This window comes from Madurella fahalii (genome assembly GCF_045866475.1).
Source record: "Madurella fahalii IFM 68171 DNA, scaffold_6, whole genome shotgun sequence".
Taxonomy (NCBI): domain Eukaryota; kingdom Fungi; phylum Ascomycota; class Sordariomycetes; order Sordariales; genus Madurella; species Madurella fahalii.
In genome coordinates this window covers 1,337,666-1,352,872 of record NW_027263976.1, presented here as the reverse complement: position 1 = coordinate 1,352,872, position 15,207 = coordinate 1,337,666, and the positions used below count along the sequence as shown (strand labels likewise).

The following is a 15,207-nucleotide window of genomic DNA, read 5'->3' as shown; positions in this document are numbered from 1 at the left end:
CAAATGACGAATCAGACTTGAGTTTTACAGACTTCGTCAGCCCTCTCTCGTCCCGGAACCAGAAGGTGACGGGCAGGGCTTACAAGACGAGAAGCCGTTTGCTGCTGGCATCCAGCGGTCACAGACACGAATCCAGCAGCCGGGTTCTGGGTCGGAATGCGAAACAGTGTCTCACTAGGAGATACCGGACGGTATAGATTCGCGGCATACACTGGCCAGAACGCAGCCTTGTAAACCCGGATCCTGGACGGCGGCTCGAGGTCGGTGGGACTCAGTTTGCTCGTTTTACGAGGAAGAACGGGCGATCTCGTGCGGTTGCAGGACGCCCCGATGGATTTCGGGGCGAGTATTAGTGGGCCAGCACTGTAGGCAGCCGACAGCTCACGCGGGTGTCGAGGTTGTGGTCAGCTCTGGTGAGCGCTCTGCAGAGGATAGAGAGGCGCACAAAGGCGTCGTGATACGTCGTCGTTGCAGTACTCGGTCAGCGGTATAAGCGATGGCCAGTGGCTAGGAAGCACAGGTGGGGAGACAAGCGGCCGCGGGCTCGAGCGGGATAGAACCGGTGGTCTGGTCTCGCTTCTTGTTACTCGTACTCTATCTCGAGAGGGCCTGCAGGGTCGTCCGCTTTGCTTTTATCATCTGCCCGAAGCTGCCAAGGCTCGGCTCTTGATGGATGGGTCTGGGGAAACGGTCCCCGGCAAAGACTTAAAGGCCGGGGGGTAGCAGTCGGTCGGGGGATATGTCAGAGCAATATGGCAAAGCCGGGCTGGTGGGCCATTGTGCGAGATTGGGCGAGACGACAGCAATATCAACAGAGCGTATCAGTATCCTTCCCCCCGCCAGAGCCGACGAGCCTGCCCGGCCACTTAAGTACTCGGATGCCCTGAGTGGACGGAACGAAAGATTCTGCAGATTGCCCGGCAGGGGTGGCAAGGGCTGATCGCGACAATCCGCCAGGCGGGTCAACGGGTCAAAAGTCAGGGCCAAGGTTCGGGGCCGGGGCAGGCAAAAAGTGCCGTGGGCTCCTCCCCCCAGCCTGGCGTATCCTACGTTTGCAATTGGGCATGGAAGCAGACGAAGGCCCATGAAGTGGGTGTTTGGAAGACGGCTTGGAAGCCATGGAAGGCTCAGTAAGGACAGGGGGGGAAATGCGTACCGGGGGGCGGGCCAACGTCCGCTTGGGGAGGTTTGAGAGATGTCGCCCGCATCGAGCCTATCCGTCCCGCCGTGTATCCAAGCTGCGGCGGTCCATACGAAGGGTACACGGGCAGTCTGAGCCAGTACTTTGTACGTCAGGAACCAGCAAGGGCGGCTGGGTCCCTCTCCGAGCGTTGACCCCCGGCCAACCGACCCAGCCTGTGCCGGAGAAGGGAAAGCAGGGGTCGTACTCCCCAGGCACAACCAGATTCAAAAATCAACGACCTACGGCGCACCGTGCCAATTGGAGGGCAGAGCAGAGCACATCGGTCAGCGCCAGCAAGCCACACAAGCCCTCCTCGCACGGCGGAACTGCCGTGGGCGGGGACTCGCTTGAGTTGCTGTGTGGGCGGCGCGCTTGCACTCACTGGCGCGCGCCACCATCGCCCAGTTGGGCGAGGCATGCATGAAGCTTTGCAGTCGGGTAGTCTGCTGGGGCGAGGATGGGCGCTCCGGGAAAACGTTAGTTGGGGGTGGGAGCCGCCCGGGCCGAGACAGGATCAAGAGAGAGCGACAGAAGCTAGCTATGCCAGCCATGCCAGCCATGCCATCCACTTTGGTTGCTGGCGGCGGGCCCGAGACCGGCTGAAGTCGAGTTCCAGCGGCCAGTTCCTGCTCAGCAGTCCAAAGTGAAACCGAGTCGCTGGACCCGGGTGCAGGAGCGCGCGCGGGACGGATGGCTCGTCGGCCAGGCATCGGCCAGGCATCGAGTCTCGCCATCACCCGACTCTTCTCAAACACATCCGGATTTTTCCCCCCGAGGCATGGCCTTCTCGAGCATGAGCCGGAACATCCCGTGGCAGCAGGACAGACAGAGGCAGCATGCAGAAGATCCGGGAGTTTGCTGGACGCGTCCAATCCCTCGCGCCAAGCAGGCATTACGGCGGAGGCAACACTTCCACGGCCATATCCTGCCTGACTTGGGTAGGTGGTGAGGTAACCCGGCTGTGCTACCTGGTAGGTTCCATTGGGCGATGTTGCTCCGTTGAGAAGAACCGACACGAGGCAGACGAAGGAAGGAAAAGCAACATGGCCAAAGCGGGTACCCCATGTCCCGGTTACGGCAGTCGCAAGCGTACCCGCTACAAGTGCAGAGTATTACTATGTACTGTACTGCCCGTACGTACAGTACAGTAGAGTACAGTATTGTGCATACAGTGCCCAACCTATCCTTCCCTGCCTTACACATGCCTTACCTCCCTTTTCCCTGCGGAGTATTGTAAAGTACCTCTGAAGTAGGATTGGCACTGGGTGACCACCCTACCACAGTTGTGGGGCAGCAACCGCACACTGACGGGACGGCAAGGTGGAGCCCTCCGCTCCCCGGCCTCGATTGCTGAATCCGACACAACAGGGCATGACGGTGCTAGTGCTAGTGCCGTGTCCGACACCCCCAGAAACCTACCGTAGGGTACTGTACGAACAAACAACCCCAACAAAAGTTGTCACCCGGTGCCAGCAGTAGATTTGAGATTGCTGCGGCGCCGTAGTCTGGGCTGCCGCCTGCCGCCTGCCGCCTGCCGCCTGCCGCCCCTCCACCTCGGCGAGAGGACAGAGGCTCGCCCGTGAAAATAGCCGTGCCGCCCCTCTCCGACTCCTTGCGACACTCCCTCCTTCTCCACAGGATCCGGGAACTCCCAGGCCCTGGGGTCGCTTTCTCGGTTCCGCCAATATTGCCTTGTTAAGCTGTATTAACACGCCAGCGCCTCCCCGTACGGGGATAGATTGGCCAGCACCTGTGTCACGCGAACCATCTGCCGGCTTTATTCTGCAGATGAAGATGATGGCAAGATGCGCACTTCGGTCCAAGCAACGCGAGGAGAAACAAAGTTCCCAAGGACCCGGGCGTTCGAGTACCTCTGCTGGGATAGGACGCTTGGAAAAAGAAACAAGACAAGCAAGCCAGTACACTATGCGGGCCAGTCGCAGCGTTGTGATTTGCCCGCAGCCTTGACAAGCCACACCGGCGCCATCGCGTGGTAAAGCGGTCAATTTCATGACGACCCCTCTCCGATCCTCATCTTGCAGCGCCTCACGTAGATTTCGCAAGGGCCCAGGCAAACTTTTGCAGGGGCGCACTTTTTTCTCTTATTTTTCTCGAAACAGCCATTTGGCGTGGCATAGCCTTTTTTTTTTTTTTTTTTTTTTTTTTTTAAATAAAAAAAATTAATGTTATTCTTATTCCGATATGTGTTATCCTGCATGCTTCTTCTGCATGCTGGCCTCTCTCACCCTTCTACCGGGCTTACTTCCCAACACAGGCATCCGCGTCTGAGGCGTTGCTAGCTCTCCCAACCGCTACTGGCAGCGTGCTTTGCGTGCGCTCCTTCAGTCGGGCTCGGGCCAGTGGGGTCATAGAGACCGCTCTCTCGTCCATCATGGTTCGCACATAGCCCGGAGGCTCCGACCAAGCAACCCAAGCCAGATGGATCTGCACGCCTCTTCCATGGTAGGGTAGCACACACGAGCTTGTCCTCCCAATTCTACGAGCTAGATGGTGTCCCAGCAGAGACATGTCCGCGTCACGGCGTCTCACTTGTCAAAGGCTGCAGCGCCATGGGCCGCAGGCAAATGACAGAAAAAAAAAATCTGCCTTTTGCGGTACGCTACACTAGGCGACGAAGGCAAAGCAGTCGACTCGCTCGATGGCCCAGCGATCCGCACAACGATGTCGAGGATTCGCAGACGAGACAGTGTCGCAGCGCCAATGAGGCCTTGGTGGGAGAGCTTGCAAGGGTCCAAGTCTTGACACGGCTGGGGCAGGGTTCGTCAGCACCCGTGGTTGGATGGATGCGACCCTGATTCCCGGTTTCCCTCTGAGCCCCACGTTTGGGGACGTGGACCGCGCGGCCGGGGGGTGGAAGGGTTGAATGCCGCTTAAACTCTGTGGCTAATCAGCGGCCTTGACGACCGATGCAGCCACGGGAACTTGCCGGGCAGAGATCGTCAGCGAGCGAACACCCAAGACCGAACCCTAACGGCACATCCATCAACGACTCGGTGACTACCCAGCACAACGGCGGATTACGACGTCGGTAGTCATCATGGGCTGCAAAGCCACGGATGCCCTATATTCCGTACGGTATTATGCTGTTGTCGCCCTCGGCACATCCAGCCGCTCAGGCCCGCAGGGCTGTACTGCTGCTCGTCGGCCCAAAATGCGGAGATGAAACAAACCAGCCATCCGCAAAACCTCACAGAACGGTAAAGGAAGCCCTCCCTGTGACCCAAGGCGCGGCGCCATGGATGCACTTGCTGCACCACACATGCGTGCGGAGCGTGGCAGCAGACCTAAAAGTGTACAGTACTATGCTATATCGGTTCGGGACATTTAATCCAGCCACGATTTCGCTCCTCGTGCGCCTCGGAGATTCGGTTTGTGCTGCGCCGCTCTTAGTAGTGATACGTTTGTCAGCCCGGTAAGCGGGAGTGCGTGGATATGCAGACTCGGTGCCGAAGCTTGGGTTTGAGCGAACGCCGCCCCCGTATCCTGGAGACGAGAGCTGACGGAGGAGGAATGGAGGGCAGTACGCAGCAGAGCGGAAAGGGACCGAGCAAGCGGCCGTTGCATTTTCTTTGCATTGGCATTTTCTACCAACGCGAGGCGGCTATCCTTCCTTTCGGGGAAGGGATCAATTGTGGGGGCCTCATCGTCCCGTCCCAGTGGGCACTCGGCAAGCGGCGCGAATTCGACCTTCCCCGTTCTTGTCACGGGAAAGCGCCGGGCTTGCCCCCACCGCGCCGTGGTGCTCCATTGAAGGAACACTGTGCGCGCTGTCAGCCTGTCACCTGGGCCAAGAACACCCACGGTTCCATCATAACATTATAGCGGCCGGGAACTCACAAATAATACTACATGTTATTGCCGTGAGGTAGAGCGTCAAAGCTTAGCGAACAGCGGGTCAGCGACCCCCGTTTCCCGTAGTCCGGTTCCCCGCCGTTTCCCTTTTCGGGCGGCTACCTTAGCAGTAGGTGGCGGGCCCGGAGAGCAGTGCACACGGAACAACCACCGGCCCGCTCTTTCAATATTTCTGTTTCGAAACGACGGGAGGACCTACACGTACCTAATGGAACGGAGCATTACGTCCAGTCCCGTCCCAGCAGCTGTTGTCGTTGTGCATCGAGGCCCACTGGGCGCTGCCCTGGCTTGGCTCTGAGTGGCGAGACCACGCTCTCTTCGACTTTGTCAACCAATACAATTTGCGGGATCAATGTTGGCACGAACCTTCTCACACTTGACATCTCCTCCCTCTTATCTCTCTCTCCCTCTCTCCGTCTCTCTCTCTGTCTCTCTCTCTGTCTCTCTCTCTGTCTCTCTCGCTGCGCCAAATCCTCTGCATTCGCTACGATCCACGCGGGAGAGAAAATAAGCAAAAACAAGCGAATGAATCCGTGCTGCATACCCCGCGACACTTTAATTAGCAATCTGGCTCAGACATGCCAAAACGTTGCATCGCTGGCTGAGGTATGCATCTGGGGTCGCGAGTATCGCCAAGGCAGGCGGCAAAGCCTGGGCTTGCCCTGAGGGACGACCAGGCGGAGCCAGTCGGAGAGCCTGGAGGCTCATAGCGGCTGCTCTGACTGGACACGGCACGGAAATGGCCCTCTTTGGCGTTGCAACACGCTCATCAATCATCTCATAAGCAGCCACCGCGCAGGCCCATTCCGCAGGCGCCCGCAGGCCGCCATCTACTGTCGAGGCACAAACTATACGCCGAAAAATAGGCCGTCGTTTTATCACGACTTCTTGCATCGGTCCCGAGGCCGCGTGCTCTAGGGCGCAGAGGCCGCAGCATCGCCGCGGTCAGGCTAGCAGGCAGGAGACGACGGCGCACAAGCATTGTCGAGATGCCGTCCCTGCTGCCATTATCAGCAAGGCTCCCCGTGTCACCTTCCTTGCCTTACCGCCTCGAGAATGAGCGTCCAGTTTCTGCAGCCATGGGCGATTCACCTAGCCCGGTTCGCCCGCTACGAACCAGCCCAGAAGCGGGACTGCCCATCGATGGTAGACCGGGTAAGTTAAGCCGACCACCACTCGTTGCTCCGCCGTCGGTCTTTCTTCCGTGTGTCAGGAAGTTTCTTTCCAAGCACACTAGGTGCCACAAGTCAAGCCACGGGCGAGGTGGGCTTCGGAAACAAAACCAAAGATGAGCCACATTAAGGAGAATTATCCGAATGGTGGAACCAGGCTGGCGCGAGAGTGTCCAAGGACCCGGACTGGTCTGCCCAATACCTTTCTCTTGTGGCTGGTTTCGGCTAAAGGGGATGCAGCGCACGAGACCGGCTATTGGCGCTCCACAAGTCAGCCCAGCAACACCAAACGGTCTGTCATGGACAGGTGGCTGAATGCCGACCAGTTGTCCGTCGACCGACTTCTCAACGCATTGACTCGTTGATTGCGCAGCCAAGTGAGTCAAACACCCGCGCCATCCGCGAACCAGCGCGCTTGGGTCCCACATCTCCCACGTACGCGTCAAATGCAATACCACCTCGATGAATGCTGCGAACCGCGATCGAGAAGTCGCCGTGCTTCGGCTTCTGGGGAGGAAGAGTTTCGGTCGCTCTGCCCGGCTATGACGGGTTAGAAGTACCCGCCTACTCCACACCTCCGGTGGCCACCTTTGCTGCCGCGTAAGAGTGGTCATATCCGTCCCAGCTGGAGACGGCCGGTAGTTGGACCAGGAAAGCTTTCTTAGGAGGAACTTCCCCGGATGAGGCCGTCGACCGGCACGAGTACCAGACCACCACGGTCCATTGTGTGACATTTCATTACCTTCGTTTTGACACATCGTGGGCTACCACGTTCAGCAGATGCTCCCCGTTACGAAGCCGCCTCGACCAAATATCATCAGCCGTTGGGTTACAAATTCCCAAAAGGCATGTCGAGCACATCGTTGCTTGACTTTGTTTCCGTGCTGCAGAAAAGCGTCCCGCAGCACATCACGAAGCCGGTCTCATATGTCGGTGCCCTGCTAGAAAAAGCCGGGGAATGTGGGTTACCATTCACCACCGCCCCCCTCTTGGCCTCGGTCTTCCCTATCCGGCCGGCTGCCAAGTAGTCCCAGAGGCCCGTTCTCGAGGACTGGAGTTCCGGGGTGGGCAAACAAGAGCCGAGATGTTGCGCCGCAGGGTGCGACTTTCCCGCATGCAAGCGCGATATGAAACTGCGGCTAATCTTCCCCAAACCCCGGCCTCCAAGAGAGCGGTGTCCCCCGCCTTGCCCACCAATATCCAGTCACGGATAATTAATCTGAGGTTGCTTCTCGAAAATCTTCGAGTGAAGATCACGGAAGCACACTGTCAGCTTTCCACGACACGGCATGCAATCGCTGATTGTCCATCTGTCGAAAATCTTCCGGTTCAAGCAACGGAGCATGGTCCTCCCATCCCGTCTTTTCGTCCCATCTCATTGAGAACAGACGAGAGCGCATTGCGATCTGTCGATCTCGACTTCAGCTGGAATTGATCCCGAAGCTTCTGGATCACCGCGCAGTGAAGCCGTGCCACACATGGTGCGTTGACCACCGGCATCTCCAGATCCCAGCTCAACCACATCAAGGTTTTGGTCGTGAGCGCGGATTCTAAGACGGCCGGGATGACAGATCGGAGGAGCATGGGCCCCTCCGATAGACGAGAGTCAAAATCCGGGTAAATCTGCCGTGTCCAGATTCGTTCGTCCCCTTCATATACGCTTGCCATTCTTGGCTGACACAGGATTCCTTTTCGGCTTCATATCGGGACTGCTAGGCCGGAACCAGTCAGAGGCCGAGGACCACACGGCTGCATCGTCATAGGTGGTGTGTAATATGAGGTCCTCCAGGTTCCTGGAAAGAGTGAGCGCTCTTTACACCCGCCGCGGGCCAAATGTTGCGGGAAATTGTTCCAGGCGAGTTGCCACACCACAATTATCGCCTTTCGGCTTCGCAACCGGGAACAGATTTGGTTACCCCCTTTTTCCCCGGGCCTCTCCTGGAGTTTATTCACGAAGGGTCCTTTCCGGTCTGGAGAAGGATGTGATCTGCAACGTTACCTGTTCCCGCATACTAGCGAAACCCTCTTTTGCAGCGTCGCCGGCTCTCGTGAACCGAGCCTTTTTTTCACGCCCGCCCCCTCCCGCCGCCTCCCCGCTACCCCGTGACCGGACCCGGGTGGGATACCGCCGTGACCCTTCAATGTAGGTTAATTAAACCCGCTCAACGGGTTCCTCTTAACTGCCGCTCATGGTTCTGTTTGCCGGGGCAAGGTCTAACTAGCGCAGCCACGGACAGCAGCCTGATATGCTGGTGGTTTGCCTATTGGGCGAGCCTTTGGTTTGCTTGCATTAGCTCAGGAAAAGGTGCAATACGTATACGGGCTTTCCAGAGGAGATGATCAGCCGGGTGAGGAGAACTTCCGGTCTTGGTCTTCTCTTCGGGACACTGTGACGACGGACGTTCTCCTTCGGTTCCAGTTCCAGGAAGTCGGCAAGCAAAGCATGCCGTCAGGCCAACTCATCCTGCAGCTCGCCGACTACTTGTTTCCATCCCGAGGGTTAAGAAGAAGAAGAAGTGCAGTTATTTTTCGGGCCACCTGACTCGCAGAGAACTTGTTTGTTGCTGGACGGCGTCACCGGGAAAAGCGATTCGCGGTTTGAGATGTTGGAAAAGGCTCAATTCCAACCGTGTCATTGATGTCTCATATGGGTTTGCTAATCGGAATCTTGTTCAGACCCGCTAGACAGTTTGAGGCTTTTTTTCCCCCTCCAACATGGGCTTGCTCTCCAGCACGGTCAGGATTGGTGTTGTGGAACAGTGATCTGATCACGGATCTGTCCACCCTATCTCGGTGAATGGTATGTTTTGACATGGCAGCCATCCTGTGGCTGCAAAAGACGAAAAAGAGCTTGACCGGCTGGTTGGAATAGATGAATGGCCATCTTATTACGGACAGGCGCAGCGGGGTTTGCATGACTGCTGCCTCCTACGGAGGGCAGTCAGCGAATTGAATGTGCCATGCAGCGATAATACGGCTGTGGTATTATGAGGTTGAATTTCGCCACGATCATGCCAAAACGGGTTGCTCTTGCAGGTGTGGGCTCAACATGGAGGCTCAAGCGCTTTCCAGGATAGGTGTTGTCGTAAGCCGGGTGGTGGCCTTCGCCACGAGTTGGCTCCGCTTCCTCCTGATCAACCCCTTTTCCTCTTCTCTCGTCACCTCCAGATGGGGTCGGATGGTAGGTCGGTTGCTTTTGTGTCGCCTGCGTGCTACGGCATAGCGTGTGAGTCCGTGTCGGCCCCCCCTCCCCGAGGCATGGCGGGGTGTGTGCTTCTGGAGGATAGAAACGGTTTGTCTGGAGGACTCATTGCTTGCTGTGGTAAGACATAGAGAAAGGCGAGTGAGAGGACGATTTGGATGGTGTTGCTTCTATTTTAACAGTCTTTGCCCGAGCAGTGTGGGATAGTGACCGGCTCGGGGCTTGCTGAGAATTCTTGCATCCGGAGTTGATCGTGATTCTTGATCCCCGAAACTTATACCGTTGCAAAACGATACCAAAAGCTGCTTACTGGCTCTCCGGGCTTCGTGTGAACGTGTTTGGCGATATCTCACTGTTATAGCCGCGTAAACGGCATCCCTTTCACCTTTCCAGATGACCCTTACCCCCCTAGTGCCAGGAATCACCGCCACTTTGCCGCCTTGTCCTTGGTCCCGTTGGCAAATGCAGAAACGCTCTGCAACGGGGGACGGAGCTCCGATCCACCCTAGCTCTATCAACAACTCAAATCAGCGTCTCTGGAGTGTCCTGGGCCGGCAGTTGGTTCTATCTCCGGCAGGGTTGTTGGAGGGAATATGCAGCTACGGCATCTATGGCGATGTTTGACTAGTACTGAGACTCTATATTTTCACGAGCGGTTCCGTTTACTGCGCGCCACACTGTCAGCGTGCGGTGAGAGTTAAGTATTTTTGATATTTGGAAAGCTGAATAACGGATATGAAGAAAGGCAGGCCTTTACCAACGCTATTAATACCCTGCGTTGACGTGGAACTATGAGACTGCTGTTTTGTTATATTGCCGTCCGCCACTCTGAGCTGGGCGGCGTGGTTAGAGTATAGGACCACTTAGTTCAACACTTGGAATGACTGGTGCCTTTCACTCGCTCTGTTGTAATAATTACTTATCCATCTCGCTGGTGAGTCGAATAAGCCTCTTATTGTTGCTGATAATTGCTAGTCCGAAGTCTCTCGTGATCTTAGCTAGGAAAGTGTAGCTCGTTGAGATGACCTCTGTTCTAGTGTCACTAATCTCGAGCTGCTGGCGGGGCTCGTCGCCTTCTCTTCCGGCCTGAAGACTACGAAATGGAACTGAGCGATACGCGACCGGGATCAGGTCTATGACGGCGGAAGCGCACCATCAGACTTTACCATATTTACCGCCCGTCTCGAGTCAGACCCGTTGCTGAATCCTGACGCGTTGTTCGTGTTCAACGGTAGGTTAGAGGGCGGCACGATATTCGTTAGACGTTTGCCCACTGACTCTAGTAAAGATCCTCTAGGTGGTATCATCATCATACGCCAGCCCCGCAACGCGTCGCACTTCATCTCCACGAGACTACGGCTACTAGTATTCCGGTTTTGACGGGGAAGCGTTGGGGCTTGCCATATAAGCAGCGTCGTCTACGTCCTGTGTGTAGTGAGATCGGAAAGGTGAGCTCACTCTGCAATCGTAAAACGGGCAAAGAAACATGTCATCTCCAAGGGGCCCACTAGTGGAGGCTGACCACCTTGTGACTTCGGATTCGTAGGGCCAGTCGCGCGCTTTCATTACCGTGATGAGATTGACCGTCTTCGAAGTACCCTTCTCCTTGTACACTTTCTCGTCTGCTGATACGCAATAACAGCCTGGGTCGTATCGACGGCAAGGCATTGATTTGAGCAATCCAATGACAGTGGCGTTGTCGGACGGAGAGGGGCTCAATTATATTTTAAGGGAAAAGCTGTTCGGACGGTAGTCGCAACGACGTGGTTGAAGATGATTAGAGGGCTATATCTTGGATGACTGAGGATACTAGGGTCGATAATCGCTCAAGGTCGGAAATAGATGTTTCTTTCAGCACGGTTGCCTTTCTGCTGTGGGATAGAGGTAGTTCAGGCGGTCCTGATATATGTCTAAAGATACTTTTCGCAGTAGGCAGTATGCTACTCTGGCGAGTCGCCTTGTAGATACGCCAGCTGAGTTAGACGTGAAGTTTGCCGTGGAGACTGCGCTCATCTTGGTGAAAAAAATGCCATATCGCGACATACATCGTGGAAACTAGGAGATGTCCTGTTGAAGAAGAGTAGGACGCGTCTGGGCCTTGGTGCAGTGGCAGCAGTTTATACTAGCAGTGGTAGTGGCCTTCTTGTCAGATACGCCACCGCGGCGATCTCGACTCGAGCCTTGATTGCCCGCTCTGGGTCTTTCTCAGGCATGCCCACTTCTTGGAATATTGTGAAGGATTAAATTCGCTACTCCCCATTGGGACTCGCCAGTGGCCGCGGAAACGATATATGATCACTGTCGGCGGTGATGCCAGTAACAGTGAGGCATCTCCTCAGCTCAGCTCGCAGCGGCTTTCCAACGACCGGACATTGCATCTTTGCGCTTCTCCTATTGATCTTGAAGTACCATGCGTATGAAAATAGTCGTGTACAGGGCCCGAGGAAGTATCCAAGATAGTCATGAGCTGTCTACGGGGAATCTAGGGCGATTATCAAAGGGTTGGAAAGATCCTGTGACGGATGCCGAATTGGAGCAGTTAATACAACGGTCAGAGACAAAAGAATGTAGAAGGCGGGACCTGATATTCTCGTTGCGGCGAAATGGAAATAACTGTGGTATGGCGAACTAACGCCCCCCCTAAAAGTAAACAAGCCCCTGAAACCCTTGAAGCCACAACTCGCTTACGCTCACAACCCATAAAGACAAAACCTTGACTATGCCTTAGCACCTTCTGCAACACATATGACAGTTGCCACTACAGTTGATAAATTACTAAGAGTTACGTAAGAGAACAAATTCCTGGATCGCTACCAAGGAGAGGTAGAAGCGCAACCCAGAACAACGCGAGACCTCCAGGTTTGTGAGGTTTCGCCACGCCACTTGGAATATTTAGAGGGATACTGATGCTATCCTACACGTACAGTCTATTCTGGAAGGAAAAGGCTAGAGACAAAACGAACTAGTATTTTTAGGTTGCCGGATGGCTTGACAGCCGGGACTGAGTCTTGCAGGGCAATCACATGTTTGTCGCCGTCGAGGCTTACGAGCTTGCTATGGGAATAACTTGCTTATTAAACCGGGCTTCTCATGAATCCTCTCCGGTAAATCTCGCATAAGACTAGTTAGCATTTGTTTGAATCGGGCTGCCGAGTAAACCAAACCAAGTATACTTCAATAACTGGGCCTTGGGCTACCAAGCCGAGACAATGCGACAATAGTTCCACGCGTATGCAACACCGGCAACAGCTTAGGACCATCTACCATCAACATTACGTGCATTCTCCTTTACTACTACCGGGATCAACTAGCCAGTTACCCTTATAGTAAGTGACCAGGCCAGAAATGTCCATATGTACACAAGAAGCATACATTCCAAACACATTCAAACAAGACATGCCCGAAGAACCGAAACCCACATTTACCCTGACCGTTAGCCGCCGCTCCAATGCCGATCCCATCCCGATGTCCCCCGTTGCGCTATCCATCCAGAATCCCTTAGACCGCCCCACCCAAAAATCAAGTTCCTGAACTCCTTTCCGATGGCTAAAACCAAGAAGCCAAAAGAAACATCCGCTCTAAATGCCTCCACGGATCGCCAAGATCGGTGGTTAAAGAAGGGTAGAGTAAATAAACCACCACGCGCCCAGCCAGGTCGCCCTTTTATCTTGGCCGTGTCCATTCCGCAACCTCTCAGTAGAATTGAAAGAGCCTTCCATAAGATGCGAACAGTTCTGATCCGGTTTGATATAACGGGGTGTTGATATAGTGTTCGTTGTTACGTGTACCGAGGTTGGGAAGTGGGTGGTGATGTTGCTGCTCCCATCCTCGCAGATAAGAATGCATGTTGTTGTTGTTGTTGTTGTTGTTGTTGTTGTCGTTATTATAGTATGTTGTGGCGCGGAGGGGGGAGAAGGTGGGCATATCATGACTTAGCTCGAGTTCCGAGCGTCAGGATCGGGAAAAAAAAGAAAAAAAAAAAAGTGGCCGACAGTATCAAAAGTTGTCGACCGAGAATAAACCAAAAACCCAGACGCCATGCTGTTCCTACTGAGACTTATCCAAAAACATCATTTCCTCATGTAGCGGACATTTCCCGGCTGGGCTTATACAAGCCACAACATCGCCGCCAGCAACGGGATCAACACCGAGACCCATGTTGACGACTGCGGTAGTCGCCTAGGAGCATCTGACGGCACGGTCACACTGGCAAGCGACTCGTTCACAAAGTCGGGCCCGCAAATGGTATTCACCTGCTCCGCAGCCGTCTCATACGTATTCGCGATCAGCTGCCTCCTGTCCGCGGTAGCGGCCTGGTAGAGAGCCATGGTCTGCTGCAGGCAGTAGTCGCAGGACGGCATCGTCGTGCCGGGCAGCGTCTTGTTGAGTGGTAGGGAGTAGATGTGGGCCGCGCTGGGGTTGGACTGGTTGGTGACGGCGTTGGCATAGCAGTAGGCCGACGTCTCCGGGTCGCGGAGACACCCCACCGTGTAGATGGGCGCGTACGCCGTCATGGCGTTGTACGCACCGACAACCGCGGCGTGGCCGTGTTCGTAATCAGTGCCACAGTTCTCGGGGGCCGTGAGGTTTCTGGCAAGCGACTGCATGTATTCGTTGCAGAATGTTGCATTGGCTCTGCAGGTGGCGTCCAGCGTGCGTGTTATGCTCACGAGTGATTTTTTAGCCTCAAAGAAGGACTTCGACTTCTGTCTCGGGGGTCAGTCACCGGCGTTATCACAAGTTTTGTTCACACTTACTTCGAAGAGCATTGAGAGAGGATAGCACTGCTCGAAGGTCGGATCTAGGCGGAAATTGTTGATGAAGACCGGACAGGATGGGGTCATGAACTCGGATGACATGCTGTCGAGGATTTTGGGCAGCGGGCTTTCAGTGACACTCGTGGTAGTGCTCGTGCTTGATGGTGTTGGGTTCCCTAGGGCGATAGAGAAAGTCGTGGTTACTGAGGCACTCGGTGAGATGGTGGTCGACTCGCCCGACTCGTCCGACTCGTCCGACTCTTGGCGCTTTTGCGCCCGCCGCCGTTGAACGTCGTCTTCTGATAGCATAACCCAACCCCTGCCTTCCCGGTACGGTGTTCTATGGTCAATTATCAGGGTCTCCATGGGCGGAGCGGCGTCCAGGGCGGCAGCCAGCGTGTGCGAAACGAAAACGACGAAGACAGCAAGCACCACGGTCCATGATGTCCACAATCGCCGCGGTGCTGGTGGTGAGTGGCGGGCCGGGAGTGACACCGCTGCGGTGGCCATCATGTCGCGGCTGCAAGAGAAGGGCATGTGAGCCGGTGCAACATCACTCTGTGCAACAGGCCGGGTCTAGCGGGTGACTGTTTCTTCCGATCGCCCGGGTCAGACAGACAGATCGGCGTCCGGCGGGGGCGGAACTTTTCACGCTTGTTCAAACTCGTTGCAGGCGGTCAAGAAGTCGCTGTCGTTGACGGGTGTGTCCCAACAACGGAGCCTTTCTCCAACGCACACGCAACGGTTGATCGTATTATATGGCTCGTCTCGGTGGGCAATCGCCGGGCCCAACACGCAGCCAGCCACGTCCTCCAAGGACCCAGGCAATGAGCAATGACGGTGTCTTTTTGCAATTGATACGGCCCCGGCCCTGCTCGTCGGCTTAGCGAATATGGGCGTTCCGGGTAAATATAGGCACTGCCGTGTGCTCCGCGGCCGACACCAATGGGACGAGGCACGAGGCCGGGGCAAATTTGGGTGGTAATGCCGCCGCCCAGTTGGGAAGGAGGCACACTGGCT

General features: G+C 55.6%; 1 protein-coding gene across 1 annotated transcript; it reads right to left on the bottom strand.

The window, feature by feature from the left end:
• Positions 1 to 13,536: 13,536 nt before the first annotated feature.
• On the bottom strand, positions 13,537 to 14,697 carry MFIFM68171_10429 (uncharacterized protein; the record flags this gene model as incomplete). Its single annotated transcript, XM_071065848.1, has 2 exons — positions 13,537 to 14,136; positions 14,188 to 14,697. The coding sequence occupies 2 exons, from the start codon at positions 14,695 to 14,697 to the stop codon at positions 13,537 to 13,539; spliced, it is 1,110 nt and encodes a 369-aa protein (XP_070921949.1).
• Between the last annotated feature and the right edge of the window lie 510 nt (positions 14,698 to 15,207).